This window comes from Podarcis melisellensis (genome assembly GCF_964234715.1).
Source record: "Podarcis melisellensis genome assembly, chromosome: 7".
Lineage (NCBI taxonomy): Eukaryota > Metazoa > Chordata > Lepidosauria > Squamata > Lacertidae > Podarcis > Podarcis melisellensis.
Window position 1 is genome coordinate 3,114,222 of NC_138539.1, and position 22,128 is coordinate 3,136,349.

At 44.7% G+C, this 22,128-nt stretch overlaps 1 protein-coding gene and 1 long non-coding RNA gene across 2 annotated transcripts; both read right to left on the bottom strand.

The window, feature by feature from the left end:
* Positions 1 to 475: 475 nt before the first annotated feature.
* On the bottom strand, positions 476 to 22,051 carry EEF1D (eukaryotic translation elongation factor 1 delta). The gene is made up of 10 exons (XM_081918798.1): positions 21,911 to 22,051; positions 19,417 to 20,675; positions 17,660 to 17,783; positions 13,090 to 13,161; positions 6,931 to 7,002; positions 5,185 to 5,284; positions 4,869 to 4,972; positions 3,345 to 3,617; positions 1,565 to 1,759; positions 476 to 567 (listed from the first exon to the last, which is right to left on the bottom strand). The coding sequence occupies exons 2-10, from the start codon at positions 20,673 to 20,675 to the stop codon at positions 529 to 531; spliced, it is 2,238 nt and encodes a 745-aa protein (XP_081774924.1). The 5' UTR covers positions 21,911 to 22,051; the 3' UTR covers positions 476 to 528.
* LOC309374230 lies at positions 7,362 to 10,481 on the bottom strand. Its single transcript, XR_014170426.1, has 2 exons — positions 9,462 to 10,481; positions 7,362 to 8,655 (listed from the first exon to the last, which is right to left on the bottom strand). It is a non-coding gene; the product is annotated as an uncharacterized lncRNA (long non-coding RNA).
* Positions 22,052 to 22,128: the final 77 nt, after the last annotated feature.

The window sequence follows — 22,128 nt, forward strand, 5'->3', positions numbered from 1 at the left end:
TATGTTCAGCTTGCAACTTATTACCACTTCCAAAATCCTTTTCACCTGTACAACTGCTGTCAGGTACCTCCCATCTTATTCTGTGCATTTGATTGTGGGTGTGGGTGTGTGGTTGCACATGCACACACACACTAAATGCAGAAATTTCCATTCTATCCGGAAGCAAATGAACTGTGTCCTCTATAATAAGAGAATGCAAACCACCCCTACATTACCCAGCTATTGTCCATGTGGCCGGGGAGGTGTGCACAGACAATGCTGCAGGAACATCTTCAGTACAAGGTCATCTGAAATGAACTTTATTTGCACAAGAAACGTAACTGGACCAGCGCCTTTCTCTCCAGGCGGTGCACATTTAAGTTCAACCAACTCCAAAACAAGAGAGGCGCCCTGGAGGAGGAGAGCTGAAAAAGGCTGGTCCCTCTGATCAGCAGCAACTCCTACAACAGAAATGAAAGATGCCCTCACACAGCACTGCTCTCCAACTCTTGACCTTTTATTAGCTTTAGAAAGTGTAAAGGTTTGCCGTTAGATCTTGTTGAAAGCAGCTATGTCAACACTCTGCACCTGGAAGACATAAGGGAGAAAAATGAAGTGAGAAGAGTTTTTGCATTGTCAGGCCAAAAATAAATAAATCCCAAGACTGGCCTAAGCGAAGGGGCTTTGTGTGCAAACCACAGACTCTGCAATCTGATCCAGGCATCATTTGAAAACCCTAACCCTCATGATAATTAAGAAGGAGGTGTGATGTGTGTTGAAGGCATGGAAACCTAATGGGACTCAAGCACAGCTGCTGGTTTAAGAGGGACTCAGCTTCAATGACCTATGCAGATCGCATTCTGGTACATAAGCAGCTACACAGAATAAGAGTCAGTGTGGTGTAGTGGTTCAGAGCGGTGGACTCGTAATCTGGGGAACCGGGTTTGCTTCCCCACTCCTCCACATGCACCTGCTGGGTGACCTTGGGCTAGTCACACTTCTCTGACGTCTCTCAGCCTCGGGAGGAAGGGAAGGGAGATTGGGAGCCGCTTTGAGACTAAAAGAATCTGTCTGTCTAATTTCTGCGAGAAGTTTTATACAAGTTCTACTAATGTGACTACACTAGGTCTTAGTCAAACGCTTTGCATCAGCGTTTTTAAGGTTAAGGTTAAAAACCCACGGGGATGCATGCCTGTTGTACCCTTGAGAGCACAAGACAATAACCTCTTAGCAGGCAAATGCTCAATTACCAATACTACTTTCACCAACACATGGTCCCCTCCAGATGTTTTGGATCACAGCCACCATCAGTCCGAAACATATGAAGGGTATATACCAGGTTGGCCAAGTGAAAATGGCAGACTTGCCCCTGGGACGAAGCAAGCAGTGGAAGGTATAAGAGCTGAGAGAACACACCAGCAAGGCCTAAGCTCAATGCACAAATATAAGCCTCTGGCACTGCCAACAGTCTCAACACAAGCTTTTAAAGTCTGGGGCTGAATGGCTATCCATCTCTACAATACAGACTTACATCACTGTGGGCTGGGCAACTGGGCCAGAGAAATAGCCCTCTGTGGGAACTTACGTAATCTTCAAACTTGGTGATCTCCTCCTCCAGTATATCTGTCCCAACCTTGTCATCTTCCACCACACACTGGATCTGGAGTTTATTGATGCCATAACCCACTGGGACCAGTTTGGAGGCTCCCCAAACCAGACCATCCATCTGAACAGATCTGACACATTCCTCCATCTTGGCCATGTCCGTCTCATCGTCCCACTGAAGGAGGGAAAGGAGAGGGGGAAATGGGAGTTAGAAACGCAATCAGTAAGGAAAATGCAGGAGCCAAGGGAGTACAGTTGACACAAGGCAGTGCAAGGTTGCTTGCAGGAATAAAAGACTTCCCAGAGATTATCCAAAAGTAAATCTGTGAAATGGAGAAGCCGTACACGACTGTAGATTAGTTTACCAGCATTGGTGAGAAATAAAATCTAGTTAGCAATTTTATGAAACTTTAGATCTTCCCTTTCACCTGTTTTCAAGCTACTCCACCGAGCTCTTTTTTTGCCAAATGTAACATACCTCCAAACCTTTCCTTAAACATGTGCCAATCAAGTGTCTGCCATGAACAGTAGAGACTGTAATTAATAATAATAATAATAATAATAATAATAATAATAATAATAATAATAATAATATAATACTCCGCCCATCTGGCTGGGTTTCCCCAGCCACTCTGGGCTGCTTCCAACAAAATATTAAAATACAGTGGTCTGTTAAACATTAAAAGCTTCCCTAAACTTGTACAATCAAGTTCCAGCCCAAATTCAATTCAATGGAGAGTACAGTGATGATTGGGCTGCAAGGTTCACTTGGGAAGTTTGCAGTGCAAAAATTATTAGATAATAGCCATTTCAATACGTTACGCTACAGCAAGAAGATGACCTCTTGAGTTGGTACCTTCTACAGTGTAGAAGGCATCTCTGCCTTGTGGAGGTACCCTGATGCTAAAACAGATGGAACGGCTTGTAAAAACACTGGGTGCTATTTTGATCCTGTTCTTTCTCCAAAGAATCTTAGGGCAGCTAACAGGGCAATCTTGCCCCGCTCTTCTCATCCGCACCTGCCTTCTTGTGAAGTGGGTTAGCTCAAGAGATGGAGACTGGCTCAAAGTTGTAACAAGTCTTGTGACTGGGATTTGAAGGTGAAACTACAGCACACCAACTCCCTCATATCAGCATGTTTCTGTCTAGTGGTTCCTCTATTTTTGTATTTGAGTATCTGACATACCCATGACACGGGTTCTAAGCATTACACAGAAAGACAAAAGAGAGTTGAGAACCCAATTACTGCTGCAATAAGTTTTTGCTACGTATTCATCCTATGCTTGGTATTAAGGAATCTGTGAGCTAAGTGCCCTGAATCTGATACAAACCCAGGAGTTTTTTGTTTGTCAGAAAAGTCTAAGGGTACGCCAAATTTGGACAAACACTAGGAACCCAATTAAGCAATGCCGATTAACCATGGCCCAGTACTCCAAGGCAGCGCTACATCAGTCTTGAGAGCTCATTATTTGTTTCGTCCAAACTTCAGGACACTCAGTTCTGCATCTACAATCAAGTGCTGAGAACATGGAATGCTCATGGCTCTCCTCATATTTGTTCCAGCACCCCAGAAGACAGCAGAGACAGGGTGAGAGACAGAGAGAAAAAGGACAGAGACAACACACTCAGAGCTTCAGGGCTAAGGTGGAGAGTTCTTTATGAACACCCAATTCACACAAGATACACTTTACCAGTTGAGTGGAGCACCTGAAGTTATCCCCATGACACTAACTCACTGGAAAAGGGTAAAAAGAGCTTACTGGCTTGACATCTAAGAGGATGGAAGACTTGGCAATCAGGCCAGGTTTCTTGGACTTCTTCTCTGCATACTGCTTGAGCCGCTCTTCCCGAACTCTGGCAGCTTCCTGGTCTTCCTCCTCCTCGTCACTACCAAACAGGTCGATGTCGTCATCGTCCTCATCTGCAGCCGCTGCCGCAGAGGTCTCTGCTTTCCTTGTAGACGAAGCAGAAGGCAGCTCAACTTTCCTTGATAAATGGGTCAGCGGTTCCACCTTCTTCATGGGAGTGACATGCTTCAAAGAGACACCAAAATAAATCTTGCATCAAGGGAAAGCGAAAAGCAAATGCAAAAAGGGAGGGGAGGTAATCACTAGGAGCGGAGGAACTCTGGTCACAGGCAAAGGATGGAGAGATGTGTGAGAGGGTGGGTTTTCGGTGCTAGCCAATAAGCAAGAACAAATTTGACCCATGGGGCACAATCCATCATGTTACCCTGAGGGAGCCCCATTGAAATTAATAATAATAAATTATTATTATTATTATTATTATTATTATTATTATTATTATTATTATTATTATTATTATTATTATTACTCTGCCCTTCTGGCTGGGTTTCCCCAGCCACTCTGGGTGGCTTTCAACAGAATATTAAAATACAATAGTCTATTAAACTATTAAACTTCTCTAAACAGGGCTGCCTTCAGATGTCTTCTAAAAGTCAGGCAGTTGTTTTTCTCTTTGACATCTGGTGGGAGGGCGTTCCACAGGGTGGGTGCCACTACAGAGAAGGCCCTCTGCCTGGTTCCCTGTGACTTGGCTTCTCACAATGAGGGAACCGCCAGAAGGCCCTCGGTGCTGGACCTCAGTGTCCGGGCTGAACAATGGGGGTGGAGATGCTCCTTCAGGTCTACTGGGCTGAGGCCATTTAGGGCTTTAAAGGTCAGCACCAACACTTTGAATTGTGCTTGGAAACGTACAAAGATGAGTAGAAACACCAAAATGGATTGTGATTCGTGACAATTACGGGGAGAGGCCTGGCTGGCAACCATGAGAAAAGGATGCTGAACTAAATGGGTCTTTGGGATAATTCAGCAGGGATCTTCTAATGTAGACAGTAACTTATCACAGCCCAAGCCAGTACAAGAGGTAAACTTAAAATGGAAGTTTTTACTTAGTCACTCCCACAACACAGATTAAGGGAATAGCTTTCAAAGTAAAACACATTTTCTGGGAAACCCTGGCACTCCTTAATGAGAAGGTTGTTAACAGCTGAAGATGAAGTGCCCACCGTTGCCAATTTCCTCCTGCAAGAAAGCTCTCCAATAACAAACAAATGACGTTACCCCACAGATAAGGAACTTGTTCCACCTTTCTACCACACAAAGGTTTGGCTGAGACTATGTACTTCTCCATGGGGCTTAAATAAAAACACCCTGCAGAGGTTTCCCCAACCCCACTGCCGCCACTCCCCAAAAACCCCACAGCGTTCCTGTCCACAACTGGATGAAATATACAATGGCATGTTCCTTTAGAAATGGTTTTACCTGTGTTGGTGGTGGCGGTGAAGGGTGATGAGAGGTAGATGATTTTTCCAGAAGACTCAGGCGGTTCTCAAGTCTGGAGATGGCAAGCTGAAGGTCTGTAACCACTGGAGAATGGGAGGGGGGTAGAGAACACTGAATGAATGGGATCAAAATTGACAGCATGGGGCATTTTGCTTTCCTTCCTGCCAGTTACTGTATTAGCATCAGAAGAATGCTGACGGAAGTCAAAACACACAGACTCCTCCTTCTGAACAAGAGAACGTGAAGATTTTACTTGCACGTCAGTTGCAAGTCATAATCTGGTTTCGCCACTCACCACAACGAAGGTTTTGATTCTCTGCCTCCAGGGTCGCGATCCTGGTGACCAGCTCACTTTGGTCCCCAGCCGGTCCTGCTGCAGAGGTGCTGCTCACACTCTGAAAAAAGAGACAGACAGCATGGAGAAGGGTGAGGCCGTCGGTTGCCGACACATCAGACAAGAGAGACGCTCTATCGTAACAGAGCCATAGCGACAGGAGAGAAATGGATGGGGGAAGCCTTGAAGAGAGCAACAGGGACCAAGGTTTTTCACACAGAAGGTGCAAGACAAATAGCACATGGCCTGAGCCCCACGATGGAAACTGTGGTGTACACAGTTCCTCAACTCCTGAATATGTGCTCCTGTGGGGCTTTTAGGCAATTCAAAACTAAACATAGCTGTCAAATAGTCCCTGCTATGCGTATCTTAAATACGATAATATTTGCATGGCATGTGTATGAATGGCATGTGTATGAATGTCTCAAAAGGGGGAAATGTGTATGGCATGCACCTCTTTTTAAGGGGGAGGGAACCCTGCCAAACATGATCAATATTCTGTTCTTAAGATCACACCATCATGCAAGGCAAATAATGTGAATACCTATCCTACTCAGGGATGGGAGACCTTTTTTAAAAAAAAAAACAAAACAAGACTGGGAGAGATGGCTCCAGTTCTTCTCAAGAGAACTTGGCCAGGATCCAAGGCGTCGTGAGCCTAAAAGGACTGGAGGCACTTTCCTGTCCTAAACTGTTGGTGTTTTGCAAGCAGTCCTCCACGCTGCATGGACAACTGTGTTTGAAACGGGGAGTTTCAAAAGCAAACTGGAACATCGAACAAGCAACTGATAAGCATCAGAAATCATAGGGGGTTTCTACAAGCCGCTTGTGAGAGCTTCAGCCAGTTCCTTGCACCATAGAATCTTATGACAGGGATCTAATCCCGGCTATGGCAGCTTATAGCTAAGGGTTCTAGAAATGTGGGTTAGGGAATACTATTTTCAGTTATTCTGCTGCTTATGTAGTATAGATGTTTCTAAAAATTAGATCTAACTTAAAAATTAGAATATAGCTTTATAGCCAAGGGTTTCTCTTTCCCCCCTTGAGAAGCCATTCCTGAAGGATAACTGTGGATATTTGCCACAAGCACAACTACCGTATTTTTCGCTCTATAACACGCACCTGACCATAACATGCACATCGTTTTTAGAGGAGGAAAACAAGGGAAAAAACATTCTGAATGAAACAGTGGATGTATCATTTTTGTGCTTCATGCTGTGGCCACAGACATGTGATCTGATGGTGAATTTGGGGTGACCCAATGCAAAGATCCTGAGGATCCCTGTGGATCCATGTTTTGTAACCACGTTTTTGCACCATTGCAGCCCCAGGCAACAGTGGGTGTGTGATTTTTGGGGGGCAGGCTGTAGCCATGGACATGCTATGTGCTCTGATGGTGAATTTGGGCTGACCCAATGCAAAGATCCTGAGGATCCCTGTGGATCCATGTTTTGTAACCATGTTTTTGCACCATTGCAGCCCCAGGCAACAGTGGGTGCGTGATTTTTGGGGGGCAGGCTGTAGCCATGGACATGTATAACTAGACCATTATGTATAACTAGACCATTAAACGGCACTGAATTTGCAAAGCAGCACAATGACAGGATGGGGAAGAGGCAGAGGAAGGGCCTTACGCAGGAGCAAGGACTGACCCTGGCAGACAAACAAACAGGTTGTTGTGCTCCCCCCGCCCCCAAAGCGACTTACAGTCGCACGACCTGACTGCTTCTTGCGACGTGCTGGAGGGGCTTCGTGGGGGTTTTGCAAAACTGTCTTGAGCTGGAAAGGGCAAGAGTATTTTATGGTAAAAAAATAAATACACGGTTTACTCTGGTCACTCATGCAGATGTGGGCAGCTAAGCAGAGCAGTCAAACCCACATGCAGGAAAGCATGCCTAGGTAAGAAAAGTTAAATAAAATCAATATTCTGAGAGTAAGACAGTAACCTGGGATGCATTTTTTAAAAATGAGTTTAAGCTTCAAAGTTCTGTTCTTTTCAAATAGGGTCAGGGCACAGATTTGGTCTTGTCTGTCTAACCAGAGATAGCAAATCCTACCATTCCAGCCCAAAACAAGCTGCTCACACTGTCAACTTGTCCCGACATGGAAATGGCAGAAATGGCTTAGCAGAGAAAGTTCTGTGTTAAATAGTTAAGGCAACTTGCAATTTAGCCATTGGCACGGCAACTGGAATGCCATTAGGCTTAGCAGAACAGCGGGATTATTTCAGACACAAACACGTGAAAACAATCCATATACATTTTAAGTCCCTAGGTAACCTCAGCCAGGAGGTAAGAGAACTATTCAAGAAACTGAAAGTGGAAGTAGGTGGAGAATTATTGTGATGGAGGGAGGAAAGGTGATGGGGGAAAATCCCCAGAGGTTATTTATGGGGAATGATGCTGTATAACTTGTTCATAGATGATTTGGAGTCTGAGGCGAGCAGCGTGTAGTCACATTTGCAAGTGACTGTTTTCGCAACCTGTTTATACCATAGATTCCTAGAATGATTCTTAAATTTTGCACCATTGGCACCATCTCCATGTATGCCACAACTCCTCCTACCTTTGTCAGATGTTGCATATTATGACAATGGGGAAGGGCCAAAGGTCAGTGGTAGAATACATGCTTTAAATGAAGAAGGTTCCAGATTCAACCTCCCGCAACTCCAGATAGGACTGGGAAGGTCTCCTATCTGAAATCCTGGAGAGCTGCAGTCAGGATGGAACAATGTTCTGACTTGATATATGGCAGCTTTCTATTTCCCAAATGAAAATGTCCTCTCTTTTCGGCATAAAATTTTTATTTGTGGTTCTGTTGCAGGTTTTTTTTAATCCAGTTTTGCCTGGCAACTTGCCTCTCCATCTCTTAGTACTGCCATAGCTCTGCATTTTGTATCTGCCATTCCTTGAATTATTAAAATACATTGATCATCAGCTCCATTTGTAGCCTGGTTATTTTTTTATTTTTAAACATGCTGTAAACCGACCCTCCTAATCAAAATGAGTTCATGTTACACTTAGCACTAGGCCCAAGTCACCATAATTTGTTTATTCCTCTAAAAGAAAACCAACTTAGGAAGCTTGGTGTGCTGTAGCTGGAACGTTTGGGACAGCACAATTAAATCAATTCAGAGAACAAGTTGTGGAAGAACAAGTTTTGGAAGCCCATCAGGATAATCAGTCCTTCCCTTTAATGAGCAGGGGAAGAATGGCAAATTGCTTTAAAAATAAGAGTGTTACAGCAGCCAGAGAAATCAAATGCACATCAAAGAAAAACACACCCACAAAACTCTTACGCTGTGCTCACAAACCACCACCACAAATCCCCTTCTCTTCCCCTGGAGAAGCCGACAGTACTGATCTAGGCAATTTTGACAGCCTTGGTCAATCTGGTACCCTCCACATTTGGTGGTAGCCTGGCAACCAAAGCCTAACAATGGAGATTAGTTCAAGGAAATGCAAAAGAAACAGGATGGGAAATCCTTTTTAAAATTGTCAAATATTTAGTGGTCTATAAATCTTCCAAACAAATGCTTTAATAGGAACCCCACAGCTTTAATGAGCTAAAGGACCTACAATTACCAAGTGGTTTTTTTTAAAGCAGGGATGACTAACTGTTTCAGATCTTGAATTCTACCATATGCAATTTAGGCCAAACTATCTCCTAGAGCAGGGCTTTTTTCCAGCCGGAACTTGCTTAGTTCCAGCATCTCTCGGGTGGGCGTCATTGCCATTCTAAGGGAATGAGGGAGGTGTTCATGGTGAGTTCTGGCATCTTTTTTTCCAGAAAAACAGCACTGCCTAGACCAATTATCTTGACCCACTTCAGTCCGGGTTAAGGCCAGGGACTAGGGCTGAAATGATCTACTGAAGATCTTTCACCGCCAGATTAACACACATACTTGCCAGCAGGCTTTTATAGGACTCCTCTGGTGCCTGGACAAGACTGTTTGTCCAGCCTTTCTCAACCTGTGGGTCCCCAGATGTTGTTGAACTACAACTCCCATCACTTCTAGCTAGCAAGACCAGAGCTCAGGGATGATGGGAGTTGTAGTCCAACAACATCTGGGGACCCACAGGCCGCTTCCTAACTTTGTTTGTTCCTGCTTCCTAACTTTGTAACTGGAAACTGTTTTATAATTTTACGTTTTGACTATTGCCTGCCCTGGTTTCACTATGGAATGATGAGACAGAATAAAATATTGCAAATAAAAATGAGCCTGAACTAGCCTGAACCTTTTTTTATTAGCCTAAGGGGCTAGCAATTTGTGTCTCCATGCTGGCTGCAGTGAATCACTGTAGAAATAGAGGGTGGTTTCCCCTTAGCAGGCTTAGAGAGAGAAAAAGAGGGGGGGAGAGAATGAATACTGCCTCCTCCCAAACAAGCCAGTGGAGGGAAGACAGAGAGAAGGGGGAGAGTTCCCCTTTGTTTTCTGCAGTCAGCATGGAAACCAAGCAGAACGGAGAGATCCATTCCTTCTGCACCAGCTTACTCACTCACCTGAGTGGGACTCCTAACCCCCTATAGGCACCAGGCAAGTTGTTAAATACAAGGCTGTCGTATTATCCAAGTTTTAAGAGTACTGAATCCAGTACATATAGTTTGGGGCTGAATTTAAGAGGCGTGGAAACAGGCAAGAAGATGCCCAAGGGCAGGCATAGGCAAACCCGGCCCGCCAGATGTTTTGGGACTACAACTCCCATGATCCCTAGCTAACAGGACCAGTGGTCAGGGATGATGGGAACTGTAGTCCCAAAACACCTGGAGGGCCGAGTTTGCCTGTGCCTGCCCAAGGGAGTCACTTTTTGTTCTCTCTTCTTTGCTTCAGCCATGTGAAGTCAAAGATTGTCAAATCAAACCCACTGTGAGGGACCCCACCTGTTCATCAACTTAAGACACGTACCCATTTAATACGCCACACATGCAGAAAATAAGAAGTGCTGCAGCTGAACAGAACAAAGCAAAAAATAGCCGTTATTTGAAACAGAGAGACCATGGAAATGCAAAATGGAAAGAGGTGCTGCGTCTTGACGCAAATGGCTTTTTATTTTGCTCATGCCACGTGTCTACTTGCCAAGCAACCAAGTGTTATCCAGAGCCATCCAGGCATAATTCAAAGTCAAAACTGCCCTGGGCTCCTTCGGCAGGAAGGGCAGGATGCAACTTCAGTCAATAAATAAAACCCTTCACTGGCTCAAATTAACACGCCCAAGATTAATTGTTAATGCAAGCATGAAATCAAGCAAGAAAGATGCCCTTTTCGGAAACAGGAAGAAACCCCGACGAAAGAAGAATGGAGAATGAAGTTGATGGAACACGCAGAATTAGACAAGCTAACGGGGAGAATTCGGAACCGGCGAGACCAGAGATTTACCGAGGACTGGAATAAATTTACAGAGTATATTAAGAATATATGTGAAGGTCAATTAACGTTTGTAGGTTTTCAAGAAGCTCTGTGATAATAATGGAAAGAAATATTGTTTTATAATAACTGTTAAGATTAATTTGGTTAAAAACAAAACAATATAGATGCAAGAAATGTGAATAACTGTGAAAACATGAAAATTTCCAGATAGACTGAAGGAAGTCTGAAAGTGGAAAGATTAGAATTGGATGTATAATTCAAATGGAATGTTTTTTTTATTGTTAAATTTGAAAATTTTATAAATAATTTTTTTTAAAAAAAAAAGAAAGAAAGATGCCCTTTTGTTTTCAAAAGGAAGCCATACAAATGAATGGAAGTTCCCAGCTAAATGCAAGAAGATGAGGCAAATTTATTTTGTCTTTTTTGTAAGTCTCCAAGGTGTGTCCTTGAAAGTGAAGGATCTTTTTGCAGCACCCCAAACCCCACATTCTTCTGCTTCTCACCTAACACTCGCGAGTCACTTCAGCTCATTCCTCTGCTGCAGCCTCTCTCAACCTGAGACTATTCACTTATTTTGGACTACAACTTCCATCAGCCCCAGGCAGTACAGCTTCATTTTCTCAATTTGCTGTGGCTAATAGAAAGCAGAAACACATGCCACACAGGGCCACCAACGACTGCTTTACTATATGCCCTCTCCTGGCTTCTTCAGAAAAATCTAATCTTTTTTAAGATCCACAAGCTAAAACAGAAGACATATCCTAATGACTACTGCCTGAAAGCACTAGAGTCAACGAGGCTCAGAAAAATATATACAAAGGGAAAGAGGAGCTTTTTCTGTCCACCTATGAGAGCTTTTTTCATTTTCCCAACAAAGACTGGAAATCTGGGGGGGCAAACTTATGCTGAGTTATAGATGATGCATTTTATGTACTTAAAGCAGCAAAGTAAATTTTGGTTTAATATGCAATACATATTCTGCATCAAAATTTCCAGGGGGAGGAACCACATTTCCGCCCCCCACTATGGCTTCAAATTTTCTGGAAACTGTAAATCTACACTATGCACTCTAGCTATACTCCATAGCCGAGGTCACAGTTAACACAGACAATTACAGTGGTGCCTCGCAAGACGAAAATAATCCGTTTCGCGAGTCTCTTCGTCTAGCGGTTTTTTCGTCTTGCGAAGCAGCCCTATTAGCGGCTTAGCGCTATTAGCGGCTATTAAAAGCTTAGCAGCTTAGAAAAAGGGGGGGGGGTGAAAAAAATCGCAAGACTCGCAAGACGTTTTCATCTTGCGAAGCAAGCCCATAGGGAAATTCGTCTTGCGAAGTGCATCGAAAAACGGAAAACCCTTTCGTCTAGCGGGTTTTTTGTCTTGCGAGGCATTTGTCTTGCGGGGCACCACTGTACTTCAACAGCTGAGTGGGGAGAAAGCATGAATGGGGACTTTACTTTGCACTCATCTAAGAATGTGGGTGAGGGCTACTTTATTTCTAAAAAAAGTTGCCTGGGGAAGAATCTGGGACATTGGTTGCCTGCTTTACTGAACAAGATTCTCCTTATGGGAAACTATAGAGGACATGCACACTAAACACCAAACTGAGGTTTGCCTTCCTGATGCAAACTGCATAGGATCCACTTCTATTGCTGAAGCTAAGGAATTTGGAGAGCCTGGGAACCTGTGCAAATGACTCCAAGCTCCCCAGGAGGAACAGCAACGTGACTGCTAAAGAAAGCCAACTGCCTTTGTTTAGGTGAACCCAGGCTAAGCTACTGCAGCAGCATTCAGAGTTAAAATTCACTGCCAAACCAGCTCACCGGAGGCAGAATGTGCAAATACAATCTCTCTGCATCTATCTTAATGGAAACTGGGTCAAGAAATTCACTGTTCAGCTCATAAATGCCCCTGCTGACAGGTCAACTGCTGTCCCTAAAGTGCTACGTTAGTGTGAAGCTAAGCACAGAACAGAAACAGAGGAAGGTGCATGCAATTTATTTTGCTAGATCAGATGGGGGGGAATGCATGCTTGAATTACCCCCCACGTTATAAGCTCCCAACCACCAATGTATGTCAAGAAGCTAGAGTAGAACTGACATACAAGCACATATCACAAGGCTGCAACCTGCCATCTGTCGTCTGAAATGGCAGCCTAGCAAAAGCTGCGCCCTATGACCGCTCCCAAGCGCATGCTCTGGTTCTGAATTATGAGCTGATGGAATGCCACACAGCAATTCCACTTTGGGTTAGTCTGCAGATGCAATCTGGCTAGAGCAAGCAGGATATGTCACAAATGGGATGCCATGATATGACAGAGCTCATTCCGCCTCATCCATCCCCCTCTGACTTATGGTAAGAAAAGCAACACACGCACAGGCTCTTGGGGGGGGCGGAAATCAATCACAGTAGGAGAGGGGGAGTTATATCTGTGAGATATGCCATAGCTAGGAAAAATGAATGCAGTTAGCCAGCTGGTGAGAGAGCGCCCAGGTACTCACTCCGGCCAGCGACTTCTGGATATTCTCCCTGGCTCTGGCAATGTCGCGTAGGATCGTGCTGGCTCCGTTCTCCTGCAAACAGTGCAGAAAGAACCAAGTGTTTGGTTTTTTGTTTGGTTTTTTTTTTGTTCTTTTTAAAAAGGCACAAACAGATACAGGAGAAATTACTGAGGGTGGATCACATGAAAGAAGGGAAAGTGTTTTTACTGTGTACGAGAGCAGTCAGCCATTGAAAATTAGTGAGAGTAAAAATCCATCCACGGAATAAACAACTATGTTGTCAGCAGCTATATAGCCAGAGTGTCTTCTGGAATAGCTGCAGGATAGGATCCAGGCAGAAGCCACCGGGACGCTCCAACTTCCACCAACTTTTGCATCAGAGAAGCGGGTGTAGCTACTCATGACACAGCCATACCCAAGTCAGTGTCTGGGTCAGTGACCCTATTCTCCATAGAAAGTGCACATGCAGACTTTGAATTGACAAAAGTGTTTTTTTATACTGCTGCTACCCACCCTATGCAAATAGAGTGGGTTTATAGACACAATCAATTTCTTACATCAAAGGCAGGGCAGTCGCATATCCTGAACTGAGACTTGCATTCTTTGGTCTAGATCAGTGTTTCTCAAACTTGGGTCTCCAGCTGTTGTTGGACTACAACTCCCATGATCCCTAGCTTGCAGGACCAGTGGTCAGGGTTGACGGGAGTTGTTGGAGACCCACGTTTGAGAAACACTGGCCTAGATTATGAAATTTGTATATACTTGGTTTTGAACAAGATTCTGCTCTTAAGCACCAGGCTTTCAAAAAACCTGGCATCTCCCCAACCACATCAAGAATGATGCTGACAGAATTGGAAACATGGTGGAGATGGCAAGCATACCTGGGCTAGATGTATAACATGATAAGGAAGCCATGAGATGGGGGGCAGAGTTGGGCCAAGCACTGATGCCACAGCTGCTGCCAAACCAGATCCCCTCTCATCTGAGGTTTTCTCCAGGTCATGTGTTAGGAAGCACCTCTCAACCATTGTGACTGGAAACTTTTTAGGTGAATTTTTTCAGGGTACCAAATTCTGTGTGGGGTATTCCAATCTACACATCAGAGCCTTGAACATAAGTTTCCTCATGCTGACCTGATGCTGGGTTTAACTTTAATCTAGACTGTATCTTCTGGCATAACAACTGCTGTTAAATCATGAAAGCTGTGCTGTTCTAATGGTGGCAATCACGCTGCCTAGGCCATGCATCTGACGCCCTCCACACAAACTAAGCTGAGATTAGTATGCATCAGATCCTACGTGAACATTTCCCCAAACCTTTGACACCTGTGGCACAGGTTTAAACAAAAAAAATGGACATAAACTTCAGTCTTATACCCAAAAAACAGAATCACAGAATCAAATAACTGTCAAGTTATTTGCAATGCAGGAAGACGTGTAGTTTCTCAACCAGTTCTTTAGAACTGTGGGACAGCCAAGTCTATGCTGTTTTCCCATATTGCACCCACCTGCCTGTCCATTCAGTTAGGGTTCAGGGATGGGAAAGAACTTTCTGGCCAACGTTGGGTGTTCTAGGAAACCCCTGTGTCTAGTGATAGTGCAAGTTGCGTCAAAGAATCTGTGTTTGGAATGGTGAATACTGAAGGCACACTTCAGTCTCTCTTGTGGCATACACTGCTGGGCAGCCCCTGGTGTGTTAAAAAAAACCCCAAAAGAAAACAGGGCCCTGGAAAGCACCAGTCTAATCCTTCCTGGCAAGAGCCAACATCCTTCTAAACTGCCACGTTCTCTACTTACTTCGCCAAATCTTTTTTAGACATTACATGTAGAGGCCATCACACTGTCATGTTCTCAAGATGTAGGAAAGTCAGCCTATTTAAAGAAGACGCTTATCAATTTCATTGCCCTAATGAATGTCGGTCTCATTTGCTTCAAGTTCCTTACTAACCAGCTTGGAGAATAAGCCCTGGGAGACTGAATACTTAGAAGCTGCTGCTTCTAGGTATGGGGCAAACTTCACTTGATCTCCTGCTTACCAGAGGAAAGAGAGCCCTCTGCTTCACTCACAGCCTGCCCCTATGAGAGCCTGTACCATGTGCACAATTGCTCACAGGTGAGCATTTCTAGTTCCTACAATAATGTAACTACTGAAGGCAGTACAAATGTAGCTGAACAAATGCAGCATCTACCATCCAGGGAATTATTTTTTAAAAGCCCTGCAGATTTCAACCATCTTTCAGTTTTGCATTTTTACATATTTGTGGGGGCCCAGTCACTACATTTAGTGTTTCTACCCTAACCTGGACAAATTTGCAGAAATTCAGCTGACACTGCTACAAGTCTTTGTGCTGCTGCCGAGTCAGAACTTTAATATCGTTTTGGTCTAATCTGGAGACTTTCACTCTATTACCCTTAGGGAGGGGTCTATATAAACTTTTCTATTACCCTTAGGGAGGGGCCTATATAAACTGGCAAGAAAAGAGAGGGGAAATGTCTTGCATGTACAGACACAGTGGGTTTTAGATGAGCTTCCACAGATAAAAGAAGTTGCAGGTTGTGAGGAAGAGGGGAGTATGCCGGTGTCCAACAAATGCTGTTCATAACAGCCGGCAAACATTCGTAAGAAAGAACATGTAAGAATTTCCTGCACCTTCTCCCTTCCTTACAAGCCATCTTCTATAACAGAGTCAACAGCAACCTCTATGGAACCTGTTCATAGTCACAAAACTTTGCTCCCTGCTAGACAGCTGTTTTCTTGCAGCCTAGAAAACCTTATCAACACTACTGAATCCTGCCTCTCATCTCCATTATTCAATGCCAAGGAGGCAATGCTGTTCCTACTCTGTCCTTTCAGAGTAACCTGGATTATTGGGAAACAGCTTAAATCAGTCAGTGGCTGCATTCAGATGGAACACTAAAGCATGGTTTAGCACAGGAGTGGGAAACCTCTGGTCCCCACGCCAAATCTAGACCACCAGACCTCCCCATTTGGCCTGCAAGATCATTTCCCTGAAATCACACTCACCTGCCCCACACCAAACATCCTATGTGACATCAGGTATGGGGCAGACAGGCACAGCCGGATTCCATTCCCCTCTCACCAGCTGATGTGCGGAGTGTTCAGTCCTGTTTAGTCTGGGTGCACAAAAGAGAACTGTAGATCTGGGCCACCAGGCCAAAAATGTCCCCCATCCCTGGCTTAGCAATATGGGAATGTGTCATAACAGGCCTTTCCAGCCCTTCACCTACAAAGGAGGAAATCTGAAGAATTCGTCTTCTTTATGTAACAAACTACAGACGGTTAAACTGGGATTATCAAACCACGATCAGATCCTGGTTTGCCACTATTTGGACAAGCCAGTTGTATATATTTGGGGGTGGGGGGAGGACAGAATTGTGCTTTGTCACAAAGCACAACTGGAAGAGTAAAGTTTTATCCCCTTGCACACAAAGGAAGTGGGGAGAGAAGGAGAACATGAGAGACCAAACCTCACCACGGTGAAGCCTCATATCGTTAAGTTAAGTCATACTTTAGCACTGCACCCGAATGCAGCTAACATGGCTTCATTTTCCTTTTCCAATAGCTCAAAAGTTTATTTTAATGCACATTGTTCTACCCTAGCCTGAGAGCCAGTGTGGTGTAGTGGTTAAGAGCGGTAGTCTCTAATCTGGGGAACCGGGTTCGCGTCTCCGCTCCTCCACATGCAGCTGCTGGGTGACCTTGGGCCAGTCACACTTCTATGAAGTCTCTCAGCCCCACTCACCTCACAGAGTGTCTGTTGTGGGGGAGGAAGGGAAAGGAGAATGTTAGCCGCTTTGAGACTCCTTAAAGGGAGTGAAAGGCGGGATATCAAATCCAAACTCTTCTTCTTCTTCTTCACTCTCAAGGACAAACATTTAGAAGGGCAAAGAATGCAAGGTTCGAGGGGCAAGGGGTAATGAATGTGGAATGGAGCTAAGCTGGAAATTACCTGCTTGGCAATCACTACCTCTTGTAGTACTCAAACTAGAGCACCTGTACAGTAGCTGAGGAGCTCTTCTTCCCTGGAAACGCACCAGGGAAAGGAGATCTTGCCCCCTCAAGGCAGTGCATCCCACTGGGAAATAACATGTTTTGGATTCACTTGTACCATAGAGTAGGGTGGGGTGGGGAGGTAACTGTTCTGCAACCAAAGGCAAAAGCCCACTACTTGACACGGAGATGATAGGCAGGAAGAGAATTTTAAGACATCTGGTGCTCCAAGAGTAATGTGAGAGGCACTCTACGTAGGGCATTGTTTCACAGATCCTACAGCTACCAAGCAGTATATCAGTCACTTGGTGGTGGTCAGGAGCTAGCAGGAGGTGGCTGTTGCCCTCAAGCCCCGTTTATAGGCTTCCCACAGACATCTGATTAGCAGGAGGCTAGGCAAAGGCTAGGAAAGCTCATCTGGTGTTCAGTAGGTGGTGAGATTGTTAATGGAAATGACTTCATACAGGTATGCAGAGAGCCCCCGCCATATTGCTACCTGCTCCAGAAGGATTGTGCCATGCAAGCTGCCTGTTTCCCCTGGACAGTACTTGCATCTTACCTGCTGGCAGGAGGGGCTAGCAGCCGGACCGTTCTTCTGTTCATAGTATCTCTTCTCAGCATCATCATATTTGAACTTGTCAAACCAGATCTTTTCATGCATGAGGAAGCTGGCGGCCATGTTTCTGAAAAGAGGGGGAGACTAAATAAATACCTAGAAATATTTCAGCTCAACGGTTAGGGCCAGCTTAGTCAAACATCATCTCCCTCTTCCATCCCACTGGGCCACATCCCACTGATCCTCCCTACCCGAGATGGGAAGGCTTGTGTAAATGGGACCAATTAGGAACCTACTGCTCTGTCACTTGGTTGCCTGTTCAGTCCTTTTGACATTGCAAGATAAGCAAGCATCCTTTAAAAAACCAGTTCAACTACCCTGAGACAAGACACGTGAAAATCCACACAGTCCAACCAACAGCTAAGAATATTTTTTCTCAATATGCTCATGTTCAAACAACCCTTTCCTGACATTGCCTTTCTAGGAGGGCTAGGCAGAGTTCCTTTGCCCAGACAGGAGGGTAGCTATGACACCAGCTCTATGGACACCTGAATAAGCCACCAAAATGATTCTAGGTAAATGATTTTAAGTAGCACTTCAACTCTTATGGGCAAAAAAAGAGGGAGTGTTATGGAGACACATTAACCAATGTCCACCAATGGACACAGCATAGACCTGCTTAAAATAATGCAAAGCCAAGCACCAGGGCAAAGTTTACTAAAGAGTAAAACATCCCATCCCTTTTGTGGAGGCCTTCCTTCTAGTACACAGTGATTTGGTAAACTGGCCAAAAGAGAAGCACAACATTAGTGTCTAGATGGGAAATGGGGGCTTTCATAAACAGAGGTGAGAATTTTGCACGTGGCAGTGGAATTCAAAACTAAGGGAGGTTCACTGCATGGCAGGAGAGACTACCTGGTTACTATCAGGCAGGGTGACACAGAAAAGGATCACAGGATAGAAGATTTTAAGTCAAGAGGGAAAGGGGAGAACCTGACAGGAAACAAACTGCAGGGAAACGCAGAGCCAACAAAAAGAAGAACCTTTCAGAGGTATCTGTTTGGTTCATTCCATTCACATAAACGTCCCAAACTTTCCAGATCAGTCGAAAACCACCAAAGCCATAGCCACCACTCAGCATACCTTCAAGTGACAACAATTCTTTGCTAAGAAGCACTTTAGGGTATAGTTCCAGCTTAATACGGCCAGGGTTTGAGACAGCCAGAAAGGGTCAGATACAGTATCTGGGAAGGTCATATTTCTAAAAAAGCTTTTCCATATCTGACAAAAGCAAAAGCTCCCACAAATTAGGCACATGAGAAATAGATGTGACCTGTGCATATAAAATTATGTAGAACTTCTTAATGCTCTACATATATATATGTAATCAAGCAAATTGCTCTTCTGATGCATGTTAGTTGGGAGGTTTTTGCATGAGGAGCAGGGTGCTAATCCCCTAAAAGTAATAATAACACAGAGATAGTAAATCCTGTTTCAGATGCCTCCCCTGAACAAGTTAACAGGCTCTGCAAAAGTAGTGGGAATAATTTATAAGCTTAAATAGTACAGAGCAGCACTACCAGCAATTGAGGAGGACAAATCATAAAACCATTCCCTTCCTCCTTCTAACTTATTATGGCCTGCTTACATCTTTCTACAGTGGGATACAACACATTTCAACGTTTTACATACAGAAGCTCTTCCACACTATCTTGGCCCATTAGGTTTGGGAATGTTACCCCAGAACAAGCGTTTCCTACTTAGCATGAGACTCTGGTGTGCTTGAAGCGAGAGCAGCTGGCTGCGATGGCTTTGCTAACATCGTTTCGGGCATTCCGGCGCTCTCCTGCTTGCTTGCCAGCTTTGAGGCTTTGGAGATGTAGTACTGCGCCTCAGCACTGTCGTAGGTGGGTTTGCTGAGCCACGCAGACTCGCTGTCCTTGTGCATGAAATACCAGGTGGCTGGTGAGAGTACAGAATCTGGAGGTGCCGTTGCAGAGATGTTGTTGTTCCCCCTCTTGCCTGCTGCTGCCTGCTTCCCTGCGATACGGCCCTTTTTGTCCTTCCGGCTCCTCTTGGAAGACTCTGGGCGCCCACACTCCTGCAACCTCACCTTTCCCGGAGGGTGCCCGTCAAACATGTTTGTGTAAAAGCATCTCTCTGCGTCATCGTAGATAGGCTTTTCCAGCCACACCTCCGAGATCAGCGCCTGCAAACTCGACACCTGAGGCTTGCCGTTCACCGGCTGGATCAAAGTATCAGGCAGATTTGGGGACGCACCGGTATCCACAATGATATCCGCAGGCTGGGCTGGTGTTGAAGGAGTAGGCAGTGCAGTCACATAGCCTTCGTCTGGTGTTAGCCCACTACCGCTGTGCAATGGTGTGGATGAGAGGTCCAGGGTCTGTGGTAGAGCCACCAACTGGGATTTTTCGACAAACAGCTTCTCAGCGTCGTCAAAGTTGAACTTGTTGACCCAAACATCCTGGATGATGTGGTGGCAGGCCATCAGGCTGCCATGCGCACAGTGCAAAGCAGCCAGGTTTCTCTGTGGCCTCGTATCTCCTTGGAAGACCTCTGCCTCTGACCAGGGCACCAGCGCAGACTGCTCAGCGGCCGGGAGCCCCTCAGAAGCCTCCTGCAACAACATTTCGGCAAGCTTCTTCCTGTAAGCTGATTCCGCCCGGTCAAAGAGAGGTTTGTCAAACCAGACACGGTCAGCCAGTAACCCGGCCAGGACAAAGTCCACTTTGGGGTCTAAAGGCTTGCGTTTGGGGGAGCACTTCCTTTTCTTTTGCTTCTTCCTGCTTCCTGCCCTCCACAGGTTTCCCTTCACCTCTTCCTCCACAGGGTCCTCCTCATGGCAGAAGCCGTTCACCGCCACCACCTCTTGACAGGCCCCGGCAGCGGAAGCTGCTAAGGTTGCTTCTCGCTCATAGTGAAGCCTCTCTGCTTCATCATACTTGTGCTTGTCCACCCAGACTTTTTCCGCTGGATAAAGCAGCTTCCTTGTCCTCATCTTCCAAACGGGGAGGCAGCATTAAGAAACAAGCACAGTAATATAGTTGCAAGGGGGAAAAAACCTAAGACATACTAATGGCATGCAGTTTCAAATGCAGCATAAATTTAGTTCTGTATCTTGGGATGCAGACCAGAACCAGTAAGAGCAATGAAATGATCTGCTTTGCACCCTCTGTCTTCCATTGCACATCATGTTCACTGGAATATACAGTGGTACCTCAGTTTTTTAAAGTCTCGGAAGTCGAACGTTTCAGCTTTCGAACGCCAAAAGCCCAGAATGAACTGCTTCGGTTTTTGAAAGCTTTTCAGAAGCCAAATATGCCACGCGGCTTCCGTATTGAGTTTTCCAGATGTAAATGCTTCCAGAAATTCATGCTTCAGTTTTTGAATGTTTCGGAAGTTGAACAGTCTTCCAGAACAGATTACGTTCAAAAACCGAGGTACCACCACATAGGACATCATCACACACAATGGCAGAGGCAAAGTAGATCACGTAATTGACGTATTTTGGATTGGAATTTGTGGGTTAGGCAGTATTAGCCCTCCCAGAGCCAACAAAGGGCTTTTCAAAGTTCACAGACTGTCTAGCAGATCAACAGATTTTGGCCAAGTCATTCAAAATTAGCCAATCAATTTCACTGTTCATTTGTAGGCTGGGATCAACATACGCATTGTGGACGGTCTTTACTCATGAGGCTCAAATGATAAAACTTATTATCTAAACCAAACTTATCAGTCACATTGCTATATATCCAAGTAGCATCAGTTATTAAAATGTAAATGAGCACTGTTTAGGACTTCATACTCCTTTTGCAAGAGGATGTCAGAATATGAATAAATTAATCAGTAGCAACTGTCCAACAACTCCAAAGGGAGTAACTGACCTCAGATTTAGAATATCAGAGTGTGCAGCTGATGGTCATAATCCAATCTACATCTCATGAAAGCCCTACTGAGGTTTAGTTTGGTTCAAAGCAGTGATTGGTGTGATTTGTGCCCATATTTATGCTATTAATGAAATCCAAACTTTTACCATGTGGTTTAAAATCTATGCTCTTGGTACAGTATTAAATATTTGGTCTATCACAGTGGACAATTTTGTGAATGTGCAATTCTTGTGTAAGTGAATTAACTTGAAAGACACCTCAGAACTGGACACCCCCAAAAACAAGATCATTTTAAAAATGAGCTTTCTATTTCTTGAAAAGCATTTTAATAAATTTCCCTACTTACTATTGGTGACTTGAAATGGAATGCTCGTTCTAAAAAAAATGGAAAATTTTGCTTCTTAAAAGTCCAGCCCTGACCCCATTGAAAACAAGTTCATATCAAGATGTTGAAAAGCTGGGAGCTGTATGGACTTGGTCAAGGGAGTCTGTTTTGTGTAAAATCTCTAGGGCATTGTGACTAGTGAACGGCAATGACATCACAATGCCATCTCAGGGGATGAA